Source organism: Leptonotus elevatus, chromosome 15 (assembly GCF_054856555.1).
Source record: "Leptonotus elevatus isolate MCC_2025b chromosome 15, RoL_Lele_1.0, whole genome shotgun sequence".
Taxonomy (NCBI): Eukaryota; Metazoa; Chordata; class Actinopteri; order Syngnathiformes; family Syngnathidae; genus Leptonotus; species Leptonotus elevatus.
In genome coordinates this window covers 18,205,499-18,231,414 of record NC_141253.1, presented here as the reverse complement: position 1 = coordinate 18,231,414, position 25,916 = coordinate 18,205,499, and the positions used below count along the sequence as shown (strand labels likewise).

The window sequence follows — 25,916 nt, the reverse complement described above, 5'->3', positions numbered from 1 at the left end:
AACCTCGTAATAATAATACTAAATGCAGTTGTCCCTATGCTGGATTTTTCTCAAGGTACCCTCATAGCATGCTTCTTAGGTAACTTTAAGACTCTAAATTGCGCATAGATGTAAACGCGAGTGTGAATGGTTGTTTGTCTCAGTATCATTACAATACATTCTATTATGATCCAGGCAGAGGAAAGAATAGATTGGAAATAAATCACAGTGGAAATGAGGAAGGTAATGACCTGTGATGGGCAACATCACTGATAGAAGCCAATTTTGATGTATAGCACAAAATACAATAGATGCTATAGTGAGAATGACTTACAGTAATGGTCAGCTCAAACGAATGCATTTCACTTAAAGGGCAAGGGGTTTGTTATGAATACCACAGAAGGTACGGCTGATGATATGACTTCCTACACCCTACACCCACCTTGTCTTTGAGACAGCTGCTTGCTTTTTGTCAACTTGGGCACGGCCTCAAATTGATGGAATTTGTGAACTCTGTCCCTCATCAAAACAGGGTGCCTGTTGGTTTGGAGGGCTAGTGAAGCACCGGGAGAGCCCAAGTTTTTCTTTTGTTTTAATCTATGAATCTGAGCCACCAGCTCAGGCTGGACTCTCTGTATCTTAGGGTTGTACTTATGAATGTGTACTACATCCTTGTTTTGGCCTAGCAGCTTGGACATGAGAGAATAGAGGTCACCTGCATAAAAAGAGAGGAAAGGGAAGGAAGGAAATATAAAAGGATAAGAAAAGTGGAAGCGTTGACATACAGTAGAGCAGAGGTGGGCATCGAGGGCCGGAGTCCTGCAGGTTTTGCATGTTGCCCTTCTCCAACACAGCAGATATACGATCAGCAAGCTCTGCATAAGTCTGATAACGATCCTGTTGATTGGAATCAGCTTGTGCTGGAAGTGAGAAACCTCCAAAACCTGTAGGACTCCGGCCCTCGAGGACCGAGATTGTCCACCTCTGCAGTAGAGGCTTGCTTAGCGAGGCATAGAGGTGGAGATGTTAGTCAACATACATACAGAGCTGCTCAAAAAGTTGTGAACCCTGCAGGCATGGTCAGATTTTTGTATAAAATATTAAAATAACCTTATTAAATATTTAGTCATACCCCAATCTACAATGCTGACATTGAAAACAATGGACTTGAACAAAAAGAATAATAATATTGTCATTCATTATTGAGCAAAAGTTGTTGATTTAAGAAAAACTCAGATTTCATGGGTGCAAAAGTATGTGAACCTCTCACTTAATCAGACATTGCATCTCCTTTTGCAATGAGAACTTCATCCAAACACTTTCTTTAGTAACTTATCATTCTTTCACATCGACTTTTGAGGGATTTTTGCCACTCTTCCATGCACAATTCAGCCAATTGAGAGGTTGGATGGGCGTCTAGCATAAACTGCCCACTTCAGGTTCCGCCACAGTATTTTGAAAGAATTTAAGTCGGTATCTTAACTGGGCACATCTAGAACATGAATCTTGTTGTCCTTCAGACATTTCTTGGTTGTATTGCTGGAATGCTTTGGATTATTGTCATGTTGCATGATCAATCTTCTACCAGGCTGTAACTAACAAAGAACGGCTTCAGGTTATTATCCATTATTGTCAGGGTTCCATTTAAATCTTCCTCAAATGATGCAACTCCGTGAGACAGGAATCAAGGACCACACCCAAGTTTGTCTTTCTACAGAAAGGAGGAAGTGGATGCTCTCAGCACCAAAAGACTTCCTGCCTCCACCTCTTTGCGCTGCACATTTATTCACAAATTTAGAAGGCGGAACAAAAGGCGGTACTAAACTCACAATGATAAAAACATGCATCTGGTGTGTGTGTGGGTGTAGCATTTAAATTGCAGCAAATAATAAAGTGCTCATTCATGTGATAACTTATTATACAATTTTTCCAACAATGATTTCACAATATTCCTCTGAATTCATGATTCCCTGGACTATGTGGAGTTGTCCAGGTCCTGAGGATGAAAAGCCAGCACAGAACTTAACATTCTCACCACCCTGCTTCACCGTAGGGAGAAGGTTCTTTAGCTGGTATCCGGTGTTGACTTTTCACCAAATATGACTGTTTTAGTTGTGACCAAACAGTTCAATTTTAGACTAATCTATCCACAGAAGGGACTTCAGAAGGGATTGAATTTTCTTCTGATTGTTGAAGCATGCACATGTGTCCCAGATGTAGCAAGAGAGGTCTGCAAATCCCTCGATGTGATGCACAGGTTGGCTGTCACCTGAATTATCATTTGTCTTGTGGTTCTTGCTGATATTTTAGAAGGTCGTCCACTTCTAGCCTGGATTGTAGTAATTTTCAGTGTTCTCTAGTTGCAGATGATCTGCTTCACAGTGGAATGATGAAGCTCAATTTTTTAGATGACTTTATAGCTTTCCCCAGACAGATGTGCTGTCACTACCCACTACCTGAGGTCCCCTGAGATTTGTCTCTGTTTTAGTCATTGATGCACAATTTCTTCGCTAAACTTCTCCTTTCATTGGTCCATTTCAGTGGTTAGTTTAGCTGCCAATTTGTCCTACTTGACTGCTTGTTTTAAGCAATGCAGCTCAAGGTTCATTTACTTTTGCACCTACATGAATTGACAAAAACTCTTTTTAATTAAGTTTTGACTACACAATTGATAATAATAATAAAAAATAACAATGCATTGAAATGCTAAACCTACACCTGTTATTTCATATAAAATGTAATGGGTCAGATTGAACAACAAATTCAGGTTGAAACAATTGAAAAATCCAAATTACTCAAGAGGTTCACAAACTTTTGAGCAGCACTGTGTGTGATTGTTTGTGTGTGTGTGTGTAATCAGAAAATATTGCATCTGTCAATTCACCATGGCAAATATTGTAATTAGTAAGCGCAGTGCATATAAGTGCAGTGTTGCAGCAGTTAAAAGTCCTCCATCACAGACTATTCCTACTATAGAGATTTTACACATCCTATACTATTTACCTTGGTATGAGACCAGAGTAGATTAAGTGGCCCACACAACAGTTTAAAAAAGAAATTTGAGCCACCTTAAAACAAAACAAACGCCAATGAAGTTTAATGAATAAAACTGAATACAATGATTTACTAATTGTGTTCAACTTATATTTAATTGAATACACTACAAAGGCAAGATATTTTAATGTTCAAACTGATAAACTTTATTGTTTTTAGCAAATAATCATTAACTTGGAACATGTTCCAAAAAAGCTGGGACAGGTGGCAAAAAAAAAGTTGAGGAATGCTCATCAAACACCTGTTTGGAACTTCCCACAGTTGAACAGGCTAATTGGGAACAGGTGGATGCCATGATTGGGTATAAAAGGAACTTCCCTGAATTGCTTATTCCTTCACAAGCAAAGATGGGGTGAGGTTTGCCTCTTTGTGAACAAGTGCATGAGGAAATAGGCGAACAGTTTAAGCACAATGTTCCTTAACGTACAATTGCAAGGAATTCAGGGATTTCATCATCTACAGTCCATAAAGAAAAATCAACGAAAGGTTCAGAGAATTTGGAGAAATAACTGCATGTAAGAGGACCAAAAAAAAAAAAGAAGACCAAAAACCAACATTGAATGCCCTGACCTTCGACCCCTCACTGCAATGTCACTGTGTAATGGATATCACCACATGGGCTCAGGAACACTTCAGAAAACCAATGTCAGAAAATACAGTTCAGCGCTACATCCGTAAGTACAACTTGATACTCTACGATGCAAAGCAAAAGCCATTTATCAACAACACCCAGAAACACCGCTGGTTGGCTTCTCTGGACTGGAGCTCATCTAAGATGGACTGATGCAAAGTGGAAAAACGTTCTGTGGTCTGACGAGTCCACATTTTAAATTGTTTTTGGAAATTGTGGACGTCTCATCCAAAGGGGAAAAGAACCACCCGGACTCTTATGGACAGAAAGTTCAAAAGGCAGCATCTGTGATGGTATGGGGCATGGGTAATTTACACATCTGTGAAGCCACCATTGATGCTGAAAGTTTCATACAGGTTTTGGAGAAATATATGCTGCCACTCAAGCAAAATCTTTTTCATGGACGCCCCTTCTTGTTTCAGCAAGACAATGCCAAACCACATTCTGCACGTGTTATAACAATGCGGCTTTGTAGTAAAAGAGTGGTACTAGACTGTCCTGCCTGCAGTCCAGACCCCGTCTCCCATTGAAAATGTGTGGCGCATTATGAAGCGTACGACAACGGAGACCGGACTGCTGAATAGCTGAAGACGTACATCAAGTAAGAATGGGAAAGAATTCCACCTACAAAGCTTTAACAATTATTGAAGTGGTAAGCATGACCCTGTCCCAGCATTTTTGGAACCTGTTGCAGCCATAAAATTCTGAGTTAATGATTATTTGTTAAAAACAATAATGTTTATCATTCTGACCATTATATATCTTATCTTTGTAGTGTATTCAATTAAATATAGGTGGGAAATAATTTGCAAATCATGGTATTCAGTTTTTTTATTTATAATACAACGTCCTAACTTTATTGTAATTGGGTTTGTAAAAAAATGTTTTTAAATAAAAAGTATTAAATAAGACACCCCCCCCCCTCAAACAGTATGAAAATCAAACAATCAATCAATCAATGAAAACTGTGCTTATAAAGCATTTTTTCCTACAGAGATTGTAAATCTGCTTCACAGATTACAATTATTCCCACCCAGACCCCACAATACTCACTCCAAAGATTACACGCACACCCACACACGTTAAACTTTACTTATGATCATATGACATGGCTGAATCACTAGGAGGTCGCCCTAATATACATTATTGCTCCCACATATGCATCAAAAGACAACTTTTCTAAAATGGAGGCCACACTGACATACAACACGTTAATGTGCTCGCATGTCCTGCTAATGACAATACGCCTCCAGCAAAGTGGACATTTATGTCCACCCCAGTGGGGGCAAATGACTCCATTAACATAAATCTTCAACTGGCTTGGTGGAGAAATTGTTTTATGGTAGATAGCCACAATGTCGAACAATACAATGTACTTTTTTTCTTTAGACAGAAACTGTAAAATTCTAAAAGAATGAGCAACTCCTGTGTCAGGTTTCAGACACAGGATTTAATAGAATGTGGGATTCTAGGCATTTTATTACTCCCATTACATTTGACAAGTGTTTTGCCTCACAGCTCATGATGTACGTTTGCATATATATTGTTTCAACCTTGTTTAGTTATTTTCTTACCCTTATCGAAAGGCTGCTCTTCACTGGTTGTACCTGGCATTGATGTGCCATCTTGGTGACCTTTAAGGAGAGTTGGTGAGAATAATAAGGTAACTAAACTTATTTATTATTTCGAAGAACTGTATGGACAATAAGGGTAAGTCACATGCAGTGCCTCGGGAAAGTATTCAGTGTTTTTTCCAATGTTTGTTGTTACAGCCATCTTCCAAAATGAAATAAAAACAAATCTTCAATATTGTACACACAAAAACTCATGATAACATAAAAATTGTTTAGAAATTTTAGCAACTGTATTAAAAATAAAACAAGAAATCACATGAACAGTACTAAGTATTAACATCCTTTGCACAATACTTTTTAAAATCTTTTTTAATATGAAACCACATTAAGAGGGCCACACTTACCTTTGGGCAGTTTCACCCATTCATAGAATTTAGAGAGAGAGAGAGAGAGAGAGAGAGAACAAAAAAAAAACATTTTGGAATAAGGTGTAACTTTAAATGTGGAAAAGGTGAAGCACTGTGAATACTTTTCCAGATACACTAATCACATTTTGCCCCATATTCACTGATTATAGTAACGGTAAAAATGTACACTATACCTGTTGAATGTCCCATATGCATCATGGAGTTCATGTTTTCGGGACTGACATCTATGGGAATACTAGCTTCAGGTGGAATGTGCTGAAACAATTTGGCAGAGCCCTGCTTCATGCAGCTCATATAAGGAGTGGCATGTTTGCTGTCCATGTAGTACATAATATAGAAGTTGCACATTTCATCATCAGAGGAACCCCTGCAGTAGAAATTAAAGTAAGAACAAAAGCATTTACTATAAATATACTTATGCATTTTAGAGGTGTGCGACAGGAACACTTTTGTTTAAATCCCAATTACAGATACATTTACATTCCAATATCGATATATGCTCCGATATAGTATTATTTTTCCTTAAAATTACATGAAGTGAAATTAAATGAAATGAATGAAAAAATAAATCCCAATCAGCGCCTGCATGTTGCGCGGTGGGGGGAAGAAAAAAAAAAGCAGCATTCTCTCAGTAGCAGTTAGACAGATGGACATGATATTTCTGCTAAATCTCCTGCAACAACCTCTTCATGTCTTGATACTGATAAATGTATGAACACATTGTCCGTTCACTTAAAAAAACAAAACTGTCTGTATGTAAAAGTAAAAATATGGTGTGATGACAATGTGTATATCAAGATTTCTCTTTCACAATAAATGGTCAAAATGCTACCAAACAAATATATTTCCTGCTTACTGATGAAAAGTTAGACTGTCCTTATCATTTTATACATTAGGCACAATGATCCATTATACTGAATACATGAAGATATTGCCCCACCTTGAACAGTTCCCCCCCCCTGAAATCTTTAAAGAGGAAGTCAACCCCAAAATGTTCTTTCCAATAATATTTTGTATGGGCCCTCACTAGTCTAAACACAGCATTCTCATTAATATTGAGTTTGGATTTTGCTGCTTTATTTATATTCTACAAACATTTTTATCCATGACAGGGGGCGGCCATTTTGTCATTTGCTGTTGACTTAAAATGACATCACAGACGCTCAGGGAATGACCAAGCACGGCTCATTCAATAAAATTAAATTAAATTAAATTAAATTCAATAAATTTCTTTAATTCATTTAAAAAATGACAATGAAAAGCAATATTAAAATTCAAAGTAAAGCAAATGAATGAAAGGGGACAGAAAGAAGTCAAACTTGTTTGGTCTTCCCCTGATCAACTAAAAAAACAAAAAACAAAATGAGAAGTCAAGACGCTTTCAGTGTTACAACAAGATAATTCAAAATAATTAAATCGTGTGTCCTTTTGCTATATATATTTTTGCAGTAATTGTGCTTTTATGCTTTAAAAAAAATACAAACAGATTGAGAAGATTTTGTTTTACAATCCAGATTGTTCCACAGACATAGACACCTTGAGTTGAAATACATCGTTCTTTTTGCTTTGTTCTATATTTAGGTTTGGAAAAAATGCCTGTTCCTCTTAATTTGTACTCTCTTTCCCGTTTTATAAATTTTGTTTGTATATTAACTGGTAAAATTTCATGATGGGCTTTGTAGAATATTTTAAGATGGTTAAATTCCATCAATTCATTAAATTTTAAATGTTTTTAGTTGTATAAATAATGGGTTAGTGTGGTCTCTGTATCCACAACCGTAAAACGAATAGCACGTTAAAAAAAAAAAGAAGAAAAAAAAGATGGATTCAGTGTAGGTTTTGGCTGCACACCCCCACACTTCAATGCAATAGCTCAGGTATGGAACAATCAATGAATTATATTCCAATAACAAAGCATTCTTGTCCAATGATTCTTTGACCTTGTGTAACGTGGCTACAGTTTGTGACACTTTAGATTTTACATATTCTATATGCGCTTTCCATGTTAAATGTTCATCAATAATGATACCTTCATTAGTCCTTTCTATTTCCATGCCTTGCACAGTCAGTGTTGCTTCGACATCCATATTTCTACAACTGAAAATCATAAATCTGGTTTTACTAATATTTATAGACAGTCTGTTAGCATTAAACCACTTCATAATATTATTGAACTCATTCTCTATTACTTGTAATACATTGTATATATTTTTCCTGGCATAAAACAAAGTGGTGTCATCTGCAAACAAAATACATTTTAACAATTTTGAAATAGTTGTAATATCATTCACATAAAAAAGAAAAAGTACTGGCCCCAGAATTGATCTCTGGGGCACCCCACAATTTACATAACTGTGTTTTGATTGCCTACTATTAAATTCAACATATTGTTTTCTATTTTTTAAATAACTGGCAACCCATTGATGTGAGACACCTGGTATACCATATTTAAACAATTTATGATTGATATATATTTAAACATCACATTGATATTAAGTATATTTAAACATCTTTAGAACACAGGTGAGCTGTGATTGGTCATTACTTGAGCAACTGTGATGTTGTTTTCAGTGGACAACAAGTGGTAAACTGGCCACCCCCTGAATTGGATAAAAGCCTGTAGATTTTGTTGCTTAACTTTCCACAAATGCATAATTTATCAGAATGCTGTGTTTAGACTAGTAGGGTTGCATGGAACATATTGCAAAGAAAATTTTGGGGTTGACCTCCCCTTTAACAGCAAAATCATAGTTTTATATCTCATGTCCCCATTACAGATGCAATTAATGGAATGGGATTTAGAGCAAAACTTACCCAATGTATGTTTCTTCACTTCTGCCTTCACCAGTGAACATACATCTGGCTGCGAGTGTATCACCACGCTGCACATCCACATCTCGGTTCGTGGGATAGAAAGCCTGGAGAAGGAAGTCTTAGTCATTGGTCTCGTGAAGGGTAGTCACTCGCATTGGCCCAGTCGCCTGTCAAACTGTATTTGAGCTTGTGCTATTTTATCACAAATATAAGGATTTATGAGGCAAACTTTTTAAGCCACCTTTTGTTATTGATTGGACTTTAAAATGGTCTAAACTGTTTTTTGCCTAATTGATGATGGATCATATGGCGATGATGATGGATCATATAGCCATGATGATGATTGTGAACTTGAGATCACAGTACGACATTTTTTCTATATTAAAACCAAACAAGGTACACGCTACGCACAGACAGAGGTTATTATAGTTGACGAACACTAACACACAAACAAAAAGTAACAAAATGAAATAAAAACATGCTTTTAAAAATGTTAAAGTAAAACTATAATCATAGAGAAAATATCCTTAAGTTAATATTATGCATGAGCTTTCGGGATCCATTTTAAATACTTTTACTTCAGTATTGCTGTATGTCCGTACAGAAGAAGGAAGGTCAAACAGTCGTTTGAGAATTGTAGTTCACCTTACTTTATGACACAATACTTAGTGACTTTTTTCACTCAACAAATACTCCATATATTAAAACATAAAACTAATACTAAAACTTATAAACTCTAAACTAAAGCGAAGAAATAAAAACAATAAATAAAAAATCCAGTACTCATAAAAACCAATAAATACATGCTGCGTACCTGTGGTAGTTGAGGAGACTGTCTCCCAATCAGGTTCCACTTGCCATTTCGGATCCTGTAGCCACTAACCACTTTTCCTATTGAAGATAGGGGAAGTAAATACTCAGGTAAGAGTGGGTGATTCTGGGTAAGCACTTCAAAATTATTTTTGACAGTGGTTAGGAATAAGTAAGCGATGTGGAACGGACCATTCCCCAGACTTTCGTGAAGGCAGTGTGGCTTCATTCAGTGGGAAAACACTCAGTGGCTATATGAATGTGAGTGTGAAAGGTTGTCTGTGTGTTTATACAGTACAGTATGTGCCCAGCGATTGTCTGGGGACATGTAGTCTTAAGTAGACTTTTTGGTCTAGTATAGTCTTCAATTTTTGTGTGTGACAACAATCAAAATGTACAATGTACAATCATCTCTTTGACTCAAACATTCAACTTGTAACCCAGCTTTAGATAAATCAAAGCTTTTTCTTTTCTTTTTTTGAGGAGCGTACTCTGCGATTGACTAGGGTGTACCCCGCTGCCCTACTGCCCGAAGCCGGCTGGGATAGGCTCCAGCACCCCTGTGACACTTGTGAGGAATAAGCAGTTAAGAAAATGGATGGATATTTGCTATTCAATTACGTCATTTCACGAGTAACTTTGTAATGTTGAGGGGCAGTTTTTTCATGGTTACTCACAGTGACCTGAAACAAGTGTTTAATTAAATGATAATAATATGACAATACTGTATAACTGTGGAGTTGTAGGGATGCAGCTATTGAATATTGTAGTATCCTACTGGAAATCCTATCTAATGTATGTTTTATCAAATATATATTTATTTGATTAAAGAGCAATTATAAATACAAAGAAGAAAACATTTTACTTAACAACCACTTACACTCTAAAAAGAGAATTGTTGAACCAATTTAAGATTAAACAAAATGGTTGACCAACTTAATAAAATAGTGGTAACACACAATTTAATTAATTTAATCCAAAGTCAATATATTAAGTTTAATTAATTATGAGTTCATTAAACTTAATATATTCTCTATGGATTAATTTACCGGTAATTCAATCGTGTGTTACCACTTGAAACAACTTTATTAAATTGGTCAACAATTTTCTGTTTAATCTTAAATTGGTTCAACAATTCTCTTTTTAGTGTAGTACCCCTTCAAAACTAAATCTACAGTTCCTATTTCTTAAAAAAAAAGGCCTTAATGCAACTTCACTTGAGTAGCAAGCATTTTAGCAAGTGACATATTACAGTAGGTTAAATTGCTTCATACATCTTCTGCAAAACGTCATACAACAATATTCTACAGAAATATTTAACAAACAAGAAATTCAAATGTCCAGTCTACGTAAGGTGTTTCCAATTATTTTTGTGAATATTTATGTGACATACATTTCTCCCATTACTCCATATTGACAGATATCATCACATTTTGAGGTGCAGTAAATAATGGTCTCGCATTGCCAACTACTACAGCAATCTCAATGAAAATCCAACCTGTACATGTATCTGATTATGTCCTTTTCATCAAAAAGAGATGTGAATTCAATTGGATGGATTTTTAACTGATAAATACAAATGTTATCACTGCTCTCCATTGTAAATACTTTGCCTGCCTCGGTCACGTGACGTCCGGAGATACTTCTTTCACACACACTGACAATCAGATCACCACTGCCATCTACCTATTTTTTTACGCTTGACGTTTGCAATAAAGCCATTTGTTAATGAATGAAATACTAAAATGCAATTGGCTTGTGCCCTCATTGGGGAGTTACTTGACATATGCCAAAAAATAATTTAAAACAGTGGATCAAGGCATCAGTTCATCGGTCTAATATCCAACAATTAAATGGCATCCGCAGCAACACTAAATGACTGCATTCACAACATTGGGGAGACCTCTACATCCCTTCTTATTGCTTCTAACATAAAATGTTGGTGTGTGTATGTGTATATTATTTAAACATGTTGGCTCACCCAGACGATGTGTGTGGGTCCTAAAGGCAAATGGGTAAATTGGGTAGGAGGTGTAGTCACAGGCGATGTCCGCATTTGTAACTATCAAGATAAACAGACAGCAAGTTACAACAGGGTCAACCTTCCATACAAACAAACAAATACATAATGAGCTTGAAAGGAGTTTTTTGATTTGTCCAATTTTATTAAAGATCCCAAGCCATCAAAATTGTTCCCATTGTTTTATGCATAATCTATGTCAAAATGATTCAGTGACATTATTTTGTTTGATATCTATGCAGTTTGTCAATTGTTTGCAATAGGTGATAAAAGGCAAAACGAGTCGATATGGTTTTGGAGTTCTGTGGGTGGCCGTGGGCATCACCATGGAGGTGGATTTAAAAAAAAAAAACTAAAAAAACATGGGAGGCCACAATTGGCAGCTACCAATCAGAAGAAAGCAGTTTTCCATATCAAATTAAGGAGACCAGCGACCCAATCGGTGCATAGCTTGTTTACATCATTAATATTAATGAGAAAATGGCCCATTCAAAGTGACAGCCGCGTGAGACCAATTAAAGTAGCTTAAAAAATGGCATTATGGTCATTTCCAACCCAAATTACCTTGCAAACTTGATTAAAAAGAAAGATCAAAGATTATGAAACTTAAAAAAAAAAAAAGTCATGGCATGGGACCTTTAACTACCACAATATTAAATTACCCTCAGAATATTATGCTCCAATGCATAAATATCCTGATGTTGAGTTAACACAAACAAACAGTGGTCAAACAAAAATGGGTACACCCCAACTGAGTTTTCTTTTAGAATTACTACCATCTATGGCATAGCCACTGTATTATAAAATACTTCCACAAATGTGAGTCATTAATTGTATGTAACATCTGCCAACATGCAGACAGAAAAATGTGGATTATTTTCCCAATTTTTTTTTCCTTCCAGATATTGATATAATTTCAATCAAAAGTTTGCTAATTTTAGAATATTTCATAGTCTCAGCAACCAAAATCTGGTCATTGTTGACTGAGAAAAGGAAAAAAGAAGCCTACATTTCAAAAGGGGTGTACTCATTAATGTTGAATATTGTTACACGTGAGCCGGAGGTTTTGCACCATTCAGTAGTTTTCATTATGGTTTTACTTGTTGTTTTCTCCAGTCCTATGATTGAACTATAGCAGAGTTTTTTTGTAAACAAAAGGACATTGATTTTTTATATTCTGTCACTGGAATACCGCATTACAGTGCATCTGTTTGTGCTGTTCGAAAAAACAAGTGCACTGAGTGAAGATTAACACTGCTATGTTACCATGTCAAATTCGCGGGCTAGCTAGCCACTAAATAGATAGCTGCCATATGCTTGTCAATTATAGTGCTATATATTTTGTTCAAATGTAGAGTTACGGTTTTATATGTTACGTTTTATGTTTGACATCAAATGTCAATTAATCACTGGTTAATTCTCACTTTTATTCGGCGTGTATTTGTAAAAACTTTGCTTTGAAACTAGACCCAATATAACCAAGGTCAAAGAATGAATTATGGTCAAATTCAGAGGTACTATTGTTACAATAACTCATTACCAGTACGACCTTGTAAAACACTACTCTTAAATGATGATGTGTGCACAGCTTTACTAAGTTATTCTCAGACCAATGATTTGTAACTGGACTGTTGTGTTTGTCTTAAAAGACGTTTCTTCATTGTTTAATCAGTTCATGCAACAAGGCTAGTTAGGACAGCACTAGCTTGGGTTTGATGCGGAAACTCAATTAGGCTCCAAGTTAGGGGTGTGCGCCAAACCACAAATGGTATTATTCTTTTGGAATGCAAAATTGCAGGCCACTGTTCGTCAACAAGAGACATTAGGTGATGCATGAACTGATGAAGCTTGCTCGGGTGGGAGGCCAAATGTTTTCTCATCAACTAGTTGCGATTGATTCAATGCCTTGAGAATAAAATGACCTGGATGAATAAGAATATTCACAGGAATCTTTAACGTGTTACCTTTGTACACTACAGTAATTTCTGGACTACAAGCTGCTACTTTTTTCACTTGCATTCAACCCTGCGGCTAATACAAAGGTGCAGCTTATCCATCATATCACAAAGGGGCGCACTACAAAGGAAGCGTAAGAGCGTCAGGCAGAGCAAAACAAACCAAGTGAGCCCAAATACAGTAGAAGAGAGAACGAGAGCGAGACAATTTGCGCCTTCATTATGGAAAAGAAAGTAGCGGGAACCCGGTGCGGTAACATTAAAACACCTGCGGCTTACAGTCGGGTGCGGCTTGTGTGTGTAACAAACTCGAGTATTCCCCGAATTTAGCTAGCGCAGCTTATAGTCAGGTGCGCCTTATAGTCCAGAAATTACTGTACGTTGTGTATCACAAAAGCACATATTTGAATAAAGTAGCAGTAGATTTGTGAAAAGCACATTGTATGTTTTTGTATTGGAAAATGTGATGTATACAAGTGGAATTTATTTACTTTTCCTCATCATACATGAAATGTACAGAAATATCGGCTACCTCTATTTCCTGGCTTGATAACAGTGTCCATGGACATGAGCAGATATATACCAGCAATGAATGGCTGCCTGCAAAAAAAAATAGCAATTGAATCAGTTAGAGGTTACAATAACTGATCTGATGAAATATTTATATAGCACCAGTTGATGAAAGAAAGCTGTAAAGAGCAACTCCAAAACAAATGGGAGTGACATCAGCAACAACCAGAGGGCAGGAGTGAAGGTATCACAATCCACTGTTTGCATTAAGACTTCAAATTTATGCTATCTTGTAAGTTGTGTATCAGTGAATACGAATCAATGAAGTCATGATGATAATCATTTCAATTAGGACATACGGTCTGTATATTAGTCACAGATACATCCTTATTTGCATAAGTATAATTCATTGTTTATGGCCTAGAAATAAACATGGTATGCAGTGCCAATTACAGTATGAAATGCACAAAACTCCAACAGACAAAATAAGCTTAATTCTTTAATTAATTTCCCGCTTAAAGTAACAAAAGAAGAGGGTGGTGCCTTCTGAATTTGCATATCTCAATTGTAAGAGTCACCGTCCCTTTTGTCTCTTCCTCTTCCCGCTCTCGCAACAACTTTCTCTCCTACTTTGGTTCTGACCAGTCTTCTTTCGTTCCATTACTTTGAATGTGTGCCAAGCACACCGATCTTGCAGTCCTGCCATCTCAACAAGCGACAGGCCAACAGCGATGATAATGCCCTGATATTTGTCTGCCAGGCTGGATACCCAACCAAATGCGCGCTGAGAGCATTCCGCCTCCTATCACTGCTGCAGACCACAATTGGAGAAGTTGTGACTCACAACTCTGAGTGGGCCGCCAGACCACATGTTCGGTTTTCTTTTATTTTTCAAATGTTTTCTTGATCTCCTTTCCCCTTAAGCGCCCCCTAGCAGTCCGAAACACATAAGACTTTGCTGCAAATGTGTAAGTGCTGCTCTACAAGAATTAGGCAGAGCATTCAAAGTTGGTGCATATGAGACTTCGGTAGTAATCTCCAACTAGCGACTTTCATTTAGTGGCCTTCTTATTGAATGCAACAAAGATTACAATACAGTTTGGAAAACAAACTAATTTAAAAAAAATACGCACGGGGTGGATGTTATTCTTAAAGTGAGACCTGAGCAATCTTTGTGATGATCTGTAGAAGGAAAAAAAAGAAACAATTACTGAAAAATATTTAGTGAAAAAGCAAATAAATATAAATATACATGTCAAATAGTTATGTTTTTAGATTTTTACTTTGTACAGATGAAATGAATAAACCAAAAACAAAATGTTGCAATACTTTAGTGTTATAACAGAAAAGGAAAGAAGGAAGGAAATTAGTCATGTACTTTGTACATCTACAATAAAGTGTAAGATACTTTGAGTCCACAGTTTTTGCCAGCATGTTAAAATTTGAGTACTTACCTTGGAAAACACTGACATCTCCATAATGTATCTGTAGCACAAAGTAAGACACTCCTGAATTCCGTCCAACTTCAAAACCAACATCTATTGAGGAACAGGGACAAAATAAAAATTGAGGAAAGCACAATGTGGTTAATGGTCAAAAACAGAGGGTGCAAAGACGTTAACTGGAGCTTGTGTTGCTTCAGGCTAGGGCTAATCTAATCGTCATCGAGGTTTGACCTAGTGCAATAATCTAATCGCAAAACAATGCGGTTTTATATAGTTTTTTGACAGACTTCATAATTAGTATGAAGCCTGATAAATCGACTTCAGAATGAAGTCGGTGGTGGTTCTTTAGTATGAAGCCTGTCACACAGGTTCGTAAAAGACAGATGAAGGGGAGGCAACAACTAGCGGCAAACACTACTGCACATACTGCACTATTTTTACACTTTATATTCTGATTTCTTTAATCTTGCAGAAGCATTTTTTTGTTCTTGTTCCTAAAATTTGTGAAATACAGGATAGAGTTATGTAATGATTCAGAAAAAGTGTGTACGTGTCGAATTATCATTATATTAGTACTTGATCCAGTTCATCTAATGTGTAAAGGCAGCTTTTCTTTAATATAAAATAAATGTGTGCAATATTTAGACCTCAGAGTTTTGCACTGTTACTACAAGGGAGAAGAGAGTTTTGTCATGAGTATTGAGTTTTGTCATGAGTATTGTATATTATAATCTCACCATAGCCTGTGCCTCAATGTATTGTTTTTATTGGCAAGTTATTTGATTCAGAAGCATAATGTAGGTCAAAGCTCCCCCTTAGCACATTCACCAGAAGTACTGTACTTGTACTTTTAATCAAATAGTGACATTATAGTATTGCATTGCTATAATATTGATAAAATTACTTGTCTGAAACTAAACTGGCTCACAATTGTAGCATTTTAATGTGTAAAATACAAAAATCACAAATCAAATCGCAATCGCAATATTGGTCTGAAAAACCGCAATTAGTTGTTTTTTTCCCCAAAATCGTGCAGCCCTACTATAAGCCTAAAAGGGGCAAGGTCGTCTCACCACAGACTGTCTTGCCATATAAGCATTCAGCGCAACATCTCACTTTGCATTGAAATTGTTATTCAAGCAGTAGGAATCGAATGAGTTTCATTTAAAAGGGAGAAATAAGACATATTACATTTGGCTTCTCTGGATAATGGCTGTACGCAAGAATTACTGTAAGACACTTGAGAGTTGACCTGAGCTTGGCCACTAATGTCGCTTTTCCATTACAGATTACAGAACAGCTTCACACCATACTACATTGGCCTCGCCTCCGTTGCTTTTTCATTTAGATAGGCACGAATTGTGCAAGCCTACACTTCACAGAAAACACTCACAACGTGTGTGGTTTTGCCGTAATATTTTACGAGTTAAGAGTCTTGGCCACTGTTTTTACGGCGTATCAAAATAAGGATTGTCATTGCACAAAGTACAGCCCATGAAATGCACAAAAGCTTGCACATATAGACAAAAAATCTATTTCCAAGTTTAAGCCAGCGAGACAACGACCCACAGGCTTGCCACCATCAAGACAAAAGTACAGTAAATAGTACATATGAATTGTGTTTTACAACAATACAGCTACTGTGCCCAACAAAAAGAATGCTATTGATTCTCTGATCCTGCTTGCCAGTAGTGATATAAATACACAAGTTAAAAAGTTTCATCATCCTGAGAAAAATTTAAACAAATTAATATATTTTGGAAGCACACAGAAAGATACACTATAAGTGAAGGAAAACAAATATACTGTATGGTTATGTAAGGTTTTGGGGGGAAAAAAATCATACAAAGCATTTGGACAGGTGCCTCTTATTGATATCCACCAATTATATAGAATGGGGGAAAGAGGTGGCCGGCAATTGGACAATAAATGAAAATGCATGTAAAGTCTCAAGCGAGCCTTTACCAAAGTCAAATTCAAATTGCTTCTCCTGTCAGCTAGTGACATACTTTGTTAGGATGGGACTCAGCTACATTGCTGACCTGGAAACATGCCTACTAAAACATACCTTTTGGTAGGTTGGTTGGTGGTGCGTTTCGAGCCCAAGCATACAAAATTGATGTTCCATCCGCACAAGTACCCCGTGAACTGCCACAGTCCCTTGAGTAAAAAATGTCACAGTCAGTCATTTTAGAGACAGTGCATTGCATAGCAGCACCAGAAATAGACTCATACAACAATCTGCTGCAGTTTTAGAACCAGAAATGTTGATAGTTACCCTTACGTAAAAATCCACAATGATCCCTGAAATATCTTGAAAATGATTGAAAAATCAAGCAGTTTTTGGTGTTGTTGCCCAAATGAAATAATAAAAAAGTGAAAATGAAATTGGCCTAGACAAAAATTATGGTAGCCCAGGCCTCTAGACTAACTTTTTGCAGCCAGACTTTTTTCTTTTTTGACCGCTTCAGATTTAACACCGCAGGTTTAATCTTATTACAATTTTTTTTCCTGTATTTTAGAGTATATTTTTGTTTTTGTCAGCATCTGCGATGACTCCTATAAATTAGGCGCATGGGGCGTAATTGCTGTATATAGGGTTCACGTTCAAGCCAATTTTCTTGTGAAATATTATTTCGTACTTCAACTTTAAAGGGAAGCATTTCCTTTGCTAACATGTGGACAACGTTAAACTTGAGAATCATTTCGTTCTCATCTGATGACCCGTTTGCCTCTGAAAGGCAGCATGGAGAAGAGCCACTTCTGCAGTGCATTTGTTGCGGCATATTCTATATTTCGTCAATGTGTTTTTTCAGTGACTGAAATTGGAATGCTGGTCACAAATGCACTATTACGGGCCACAGCCCAGTCGCCACACTTTACAGTAAAAACAAAACATCATATTATCTGCTTCATTGTACCTTTAGTCAGCAAAACTGGCTAAACCATTCTTTCTGAAATGTATACACTAACTCTTACTTTTGTTGGACTGTGGCGCAGCATGCGGTTGGTTCATTAACGCAGTAGTTCTCAAATGGAGACTGGGGTAATTTGTGACAAGGGGCAAATAGTTCCACCCCTGTTATTTAGAAAAACATAGAAGAAGTTGGTCATGTGACCACATATTTTTGAAGGGACATCCATTTCGCTCATCCCGTAAAAATGGGAGACACATGGCTTTAGAGGTAAGCGCGTATAAGTTCAAGAAACACTTTTTTTGTCCTCCAAAGTAAAATTTCTATGATTAAGGTTTTTTTATGGCTGTGTTTGAACAATAATAGACAACTTTGAAAACAGTTCACACATGTTTTAGTGCTTTAGTAAGCTACATCATGAGTCTATATGGTTAGCATGATGCTGGCTCAAAACAGCTGGGGGATGCATTTTTTCCCCAAAAAGGTGGGCTTGGGGTAATTTGTGCCAAAGGACCTGGGTTAAGTTCCCCTAAATTGTGTTTATTTACTCTGTATTACTTTATTGTATTTTATTGTTGTTGTAAACTGTATTCTTATATTTGATCACTAAAAGTATGTGCCATTCTTAATTTTTGACCAAAATGAATCATGCCACCAGACAAAATTAGGACAGACACGGTTTAAACTCCTCTTGAGGAGTTAGAAAGAGCAGTGAAAGAGGGGAAGACCATACGTCAGGTTGGAAAGGAGAAACAAATCTGCAGGATGGCCATACAAATAAAATAGGGATAAGAAAAAAAATTACTCAGGCTAACCCTCCTGAGCACTCACCAAGTGACAAATCTGGTTGTTCTGCTCACTTGGGTTATGTATTAAAAAAAAGAAGAAAGAAAAAAAGAAAGTGAAAACAAGAATCGTGACTGACACACCAGAGAAGATGGAGTGGGAGAAGGCTCACAAAGAAAGAAAAGATAAAAAGGCTGAACAGGAAAAGAAAAATAATGAAAGAATAATAGGCCTCTGAAACCTGCAAATCAAAGTTCTGTATTGAATTTGTCTTCCTTTAAGATAGCATTATCATTTTTTAGATTAAAATGATCTTTTTCACTTCAGTTATCAATGGCACAATTTACCCCACTGAATTTTGACTACTGGCACAACCTACACCACACTGTTCACACAGGTCACTTAATGTTACAAATTTTTTCATGCACAAATCTATACTTATAATTAAAATAATTACATCTTTCTATTTTTTTCTTACATCTTTTTATTTCTCAATAGTTCAAGAGACCACATTAATACAATATCGTTCCAAAGTTTAATAAATCAGACAATGACAACAACACAGCACTCGGTCTTAAGTCTTTTTTTTTTCTTTCCTCAATCAGAAATGCTTTGAAAGAATATTTCACAGAGGAGTACGTCACTTAAAAAAAGTTGTGAACCACTGCATTAACAGATGCTGTTTCTGGAGTAAGGCTTGATATAACCTGTGAAATTGATGGCTCAGTGTCTGAGCTTTCGTTATGGGTCTTGGACGAATCTGGCCATAACTTAAGATTTTTCACAAAGAAGTAGGCAATAGTTGTATGATAGTTTTGATTTTAGCATCCGTGGCTTTTTCCACTCGCAATCTTCCAGGCTGGCCAAGCGTCTCATCTCTCTAACAGCGTAAAGCGCTTTTTCAAGTGTACGACACACAAACGCGCATGCTTACAGTGATGTATTCATTTTTTTACAGTGTTCAATAAAGTTAAAAACGTACAGAAATATCTGGACCACATCCAATCAGAAGGGATTCTTGCCCTTCACTCTCTCTGATTGGTTGAGTCCATGAGATGTGTGTCCATTGCCAAACCGAAGTTAGGCTTTCATTCAATGCCGAGGGCCTTTTTTTCCTCCTATTTCGGGTTTGGTTGTACTGGTGCAACCTCAGATTTTTTTTCCAGTTGCACCATTGTGAAATTAGGGAGTCTGGGCACCTACAATGGGTGCACCATAGAGCCCTGTAGCCTTAAATCAGTATTTTATTGCACAACCGATTCTTTATTGCACCATATATTTTGTTATTTGACAAAATGCCTATTGTGAGCTGCAAAGCTTCTGGGAGGAAGTCCTTTGGACAGATGAGACAAAACTCAAGCTTTTTGGCAAGTCATCTCAGCTGTTTTGCATGTGAGATTATATTATGTATAATATGATTATATTAAGTGTGAAAGCGAGAGGGACCATTTTCTGGCAATGTAAGTGCATGGTTTGATACAAGAGTAGTAGATTAGTGCATAAGTGCAAGTGTAAACAACCAGTTAAGATGGAGGTTCTTAAATAACTAGCTAGATAGTCAAAAATAGTTCAGCCGTAATAATGATAAGAATATGCAATTTTCATGTGTTTACATGAAAAACAAGCATCAAATTAGGTATTACCAGTAGTTGGTGGTGGAGACAGGAGAATTGCATCCAAACAGCAGCATGTGATGGACTGTGCTCATACTAGCCTGGGGTATGAAGTCCACTGAGAAAGAAAAACATTTGGTTAGAAAATGTAACAGGGTTCAAAATGTCTATAATAAAGTATAGCGTAGCTGAAGGATTTTGTGGCTTTCTTATCCAAAATTAGGGTGTTTCAAACTCACTTGCAATTTAAATTTGCTTATTTTGCTTTGACAAGTTATTTTTACTTAAAATTAAATTGTCAGACAAGATCATTGTGCTTATTTTAAGACAGTTATTACTTAATTGTCTTATTTGATCATGCAGTCTTGGCATTGAGTGTTAATAGCCAGTTTTAAGTAGTGTGAGGCTTAAAATAAGCACTTTCCACATTTTAAGATGACAAATAACCAACATTAAAGGCCCTGAACTGGGGTTTCATAAATTGAAGATTTTGCATAATCTAGTAATAAGTAATCTAGTCTAGTAGTAATTGGGTTTATTTTGTCATATTTACTAAGCTCGTCTTTCCTTTTTCCATTAAATAGAGTACCAGCTTAGTGGTCTAGCGGTAGAGTGGTTTTGGGTTCAATACCTGGCTGGGTCATACAAAAGGCAATGAAAATGGGACGTGGTACCTCCCTGCTTGACACTCAGGCAAAGTTATCCAAGCATAAAAAAATACTTGTGTATTTTAAGAAAATAGTTCCATTTACTACAGCTTGAAAAAAGTCAACATTACTTGTTTTTAGTCTAAAAATACTATTTTCAAGACCACTGTGGTTGATAAGGGCCTAGTATTAAATGTCTTATTTTTCAAAATCTTACATTAATAAATGTTAAGTAAAAATTTCTTGTTCTTTTGGCAGATAAATTTTCTTTTTTGAAGTAATAATTTTTTTTTTTCACTTTTTTTTTTTCTTTCTTAAATGTTCTACTGTTGTATACATCCTGTCTCACACAGAGGATGGCCACCCAGGCCCCTCCCCTAAGCAAATTAATTCTAATAATAGCTGCTTTCTCCATCATAATCACATTTTACTCATCAACAATAATATTAATAATAATTATAGAAAAATACAATCCTTCAAACTGGAACATCCCTGCACCCTCAGACTGCTCAGAAACAGAAAGCAAATAATTTTATTGCAAACCCCGGTATTTCGCAGTGACGTCACGATAACGTCACACGCCGGCGTCCCGGGCATGATTCACGAGGAGACCGATGAGACTGATATATAGACAGCAGTCTCATCAAACAAGAAAGCACAGAATAATTGTACATGTTTGAACAGAAATGATACATCCACCTTTTGGAATTATGGCCAAAAAGTTCAACCATGCTTTCATCAGAACAAAAAACACATTTTCAAACAAATATGGGAAAATGTGTTAAAGCTGCATTAAGCAAGTTTCAATGTTAAAATTACAGATTTTTACACATCTATATGCAGAAGCAATGCCCTGATGTGTAGAGCAAGCCCTAACGAGTTTACAACAACTGTGTTGATAAGCCTATAAACGCTCTTCTAAATAGAGGCATTCGGGACGAAAATGCTAAGAATGTGACATCATGCGCGCTCCCATCTCCAGGTAGAGTTTCAATTTCTTTACTTTTTTCACTTCCACATTGTTGTTTTAATTTCTTTTTTGCGTGATTTGAATGTATTGCTGGAATGCTAAAAAAAAAAAAAAATATATATATATATATATATATATAAGTTGCCACTTCTGCGCCATACCGCGTAGAAGAAGAAGTGCTCACCCTGAGACACTGAGATAAATAACACGACTGCAAGTGCAAGCTCTTACATTGATGAGTATGGAATCTGCCGGGAGTAAGAAAAGGACGCGTTCGAGCACAGCTGGCACGGACCCGCCAAAATAGAAGAAAGGAGAAGTTTTATCCAGCACGACAAAACGAGCCAAAAATGTATCTGATAGACGCAGAAGCCGCAGACAGAGGACTCGTGTAAACATCGGAGCAGTGACAGTGACAGTTGGCTTCCTTACTGAGAAGTTAAGATATGATAACAAACGTCAAAGTAATTTGTACACAATAATGAGGACAAATGAAGGTGGAAACCAAAAGCTAATAATGCTTATGAGCGTTATAAATCTGATCTATAGGACACAATCTGTGTATGGCTGTTACATAAGTGTTACTGTGTTGCATATTGTGTTGTCTGCATCGCATGTCTCGCAGGGAGAACTGACTCATAGCTACGTGTTGTTGTTAGCTTGTGTGCTAATTCAGCTCGCAAGTTTAGTTTCTTGTTTTCGGCGTCGGCCGCGGCCAACAGTAGCTACTAGCCGGTTAAGTGTATACAAATGAAAAGGGGAGATTACCAACAAAGTTTGCTGGCAGCATTCTTGTGAGACGTCACAGTATTGTACGCAACTTCAGCATCTTTCCAGTCAACAGTTTATATAAACAGAACAAACACACGTTTCCAATGCGTTCAAGAATACGCTTGAAATAAAGCCTTCATTTTTAGTTGCTTGATTTGAAGTATTATGATAAACAAATTAATTAGAGCTTTATTGAGTTTTCGAACTACAGTATCATGGCCTAAAATAATACTAGATAATAATAAATTTCTCGCAAGCAACCGCACTATATCACAGTATAAAATGTGATTATCTGTGCATGCAATTTATTCAGAATTGCTCTATCATTGTCTTATTATTATCTTTCTATCATTCTATCAGTTGAAATAATCTTTGCTAGTCTGGAAATAGTGGCCTCTTGCCAGAGGAGTTTCTGTTCGCTCGTGCTCATACAGGCTTGCGGAGCTCATGCATGACTCACGAGCATCATGGAGGCTGGTTCAGGTTGCATTTACACTTTAGTCCAGAGGTGACAGTTGTGTGTAAAAAGTTTCAACTCGATTAATGCAGCTTTAAGGTCTGATGAATTGAAATATCATTGTCTTACAAACAGTAGAGTCATTTTTACTGACAATTAAGTCACTTATAGTCACTGACATGACTATTTTGATTTGATTTTATGATTTTCACATCAACGTTGTCACATATTAGATAACTTGTTGTACTGTTGCTATAATTTGTAATACATTTGGTTTACAACAAAGATAACATACGGTAAGTCAACCAGTAGAACTTGCAACACATTTGCAAAAAGAGTATTTTTTGAATAGGTGCTTGATAAAAATTATACTCACCGACATATGCAGCATGACTAGTTGGCACACGAAATGCCATGCATAGGTAAGTGTCCGACTAAAACAATAAAAATAAAAATAAATACGATTTTAGAGATACAGAATTTCCAGTAATAGTCTTCAATAAAACCTAATTTAGTTTAAGTGGCTGTTACTGATGTATGTATGTGTATATATATATATATATATATATATATATATATATATATATATATATATATATATATATATATATATATATATAAATAAATATAAATGATCAGCTGCGGTGTGTACCGTCGTGTGACCCAAGGCACCTAGTGTGGTGCATTACTTAACTGCAGATGAACGTAATGTGTTTGTAAATCACTAGTTTTGCAAAGTGTTACTCCAAACACTGCCAATAAAACACAAATACAACAACAAAGTGTTGTTCTGGCTACATAACACGAGTGAAGTGGTTTGAAAGCAGCCTAACACTTGAATCATCGAATCAATCGCCAATGTGACATGCCGCAATAAAAAGTCAACACAATGTGGAAACGTTTTTCTCTATAAGAAGTGATAGTGACTTGAAAATGATTTCTAACAGGTTGATCTTATGTTCTGTTCCTCTATTAGTTTCGCTGCACGTCCGCTAGCAATCTTAACGTGCTGCTTCCGTCTGTTCCCTTGGTTTCAGGTTATTGACAAAATTAGTGTGTTCAAGAAATGTTTGCCTCATTTGTGTCCGTCTGGATCTTTAATTTCTGTCGGGAAATTGTGAAGAATTTTACAATCTAATTTTTCAGTCTAATTGTATGGTACTTTTTGTCTATAAACTCCATTCGGACAGTAAAACGTGCACCTGTCGTTTTGTCACTTAAGGCTTAAAGCCTTTTAAAGAATCCCTGCAAGATTTAAAGACCATGTAAAGTTATTATTGTGACTTCTTTCTTAATACATTATACGCATTTGAAGATAAGTGCTGAAAACATGCAAAGACAAAGAACAATTAAGTACTGAATTTCTAAGATATACCACTAAATTCTCATCAGATTTTTTGTATGTGGCTATAATGGGGCCAATCCGGCCTCTGGCATGAGTCATCCCTCCCCCACTACATAAATACTGAGCTGAACAAGCTTTCAATATATTCTATGTTGTAGTGTGGTAAACTTCGGTTACCCTGTTGCTGATAAAAAATACAATTACTGTATAATAATTACTTGACTTGAGTAAAACTAACTGAAGTGGCTTTGTTAGTGTTAATAACTTGGCCCATTTCTACCACAGCAGCGTGCAGTTAGCTATCAAGTTATGCCTACAACCCCAAAAAATAAATTTTCCCTTAAGTTTTATGTTATTTCGGCTAGTTTTTTTTTTTTACGCCGGCGGTGCATGTTGCAAGGCAGTGGAAGGCATAGCCAAAGGTGCTCCCTTTGGATATATGGATATAAAAATCATCCATGGGGATGGGTGCATCGTGATACTGTGGCCCCTTCACAGTCGGCCACAATTCTGCCAACTGCCTGCTGAATTTTAACAGTGGCAGAGGAGGGGGAAATTGTACCAGCCTGGCAAATTACCAAGACATTTTTTTGTAACTTTACACTTACAGGGTTTTTAAACGATTTGCTGCGGAACTGTTGATTACCCATGCTCTACAATTGAAGGTGAAGGTTTGTACAGTTGGGTTTTTCAATACAGCATCCCTACCTTAGCTGGAATGACACCGGGCATCCGAAGATCCATAGAGAAGTTGGGGGAGTTTGTGGAGACCGGTGGCCCATTTGCACTTGGCAAACAATTGCTGGAATCTGATCCAGCACTTTCCTGAATCCTTACGGACAGACAAATACAGTAGATGAAATTTATGTACGGCTACGACAGTTACGTCCAAACATATTTGAACACTGACACAAGTTTTGTTTTTTACCTGTTAAATAAAAATATTCCGATTAGTTACTTAATGGACATTGGTATCCACATTCAAACTGGATGAAAGGTTTAGGAGTTTCTTAGCATATGCCATCCTATTTTACAAGGGACCAACAGTACAGTAATTGGACAATTGCCTAAAAGGACAATTCCTTCCGTCTGTCATAAAGCACAAAAACGACCTGAAGTTGATTTGAGGTGTGGTGTTTGCATTTGAAAGATTTTGTTGTCAAGAGAACATGCGGTCAAAGGAGCCTTCTAT

At 36.6% G+C, this 25,916-nt stretch overlaps 1 protein-coding gene across 3 annotated transcripts in view; it reads right to left on the bottom strand.

Moving 5' to 3' along the window:
• Positions 1-25,916, bottom strand: part of pam (peptidylglycine alpha-amidating monooxygenase) — a 46,653-nt gene that overhangs the window by 16,839 nt on the left and 3,898 nt on the right. The window contains exons 4-16 of one of the 3 annotated variants that reach the window (XM_086097300.1): positions 25,433-25,556; positions 23,756-23,813; positions 20,565-20,652; positions 17,289-17,380; positions 15,230-15,313; positions 14,909-14,957; positions 13,798-13,865; positions 11,272-11,352; positions 9,295-9,371; positions 8,481-8,584; positions 5,840-6,033; positions 5,239-5,298; positions 422-694 (exon numbers count right to left, since the gene is read on the bottom strand). In XM_086097300.1, coding sequence (XP_085953426.1) covers positions 422-694; positions 5,239-5,298; positions 5,840-6,033; positions 8,481-8,584; positions 9,295-9,371; positions 11,272-11,352; positions 13,798-13,865; positions 14,909-14,957; positions 15,230-15,313; positions 17,289-17,380; positions 20,565-20,652; positions 23,756-23,813; positions 25,433-25,556 — 1,352 coding nt within the window. Of the gene's footprint in view, positions 1-421; positions 695-5,238; positions 5,299-5,839; positions 6,034-8,480; positions 8,585-9,294; positions 9,372-11,271; positions 11,353-13,797; positions 13,866-14,908; positions 14,958-15,229; positions 15,314-17,288; positions 17,381-20,564; positions 20,653-23,755; positions 23,814-25,432; positions 25,557-25,916 lie in introns of those variants that run through there. The other 2 variants (XM_086097302.1, XM_086097303.1) reach the window with 2 other exon arrangements.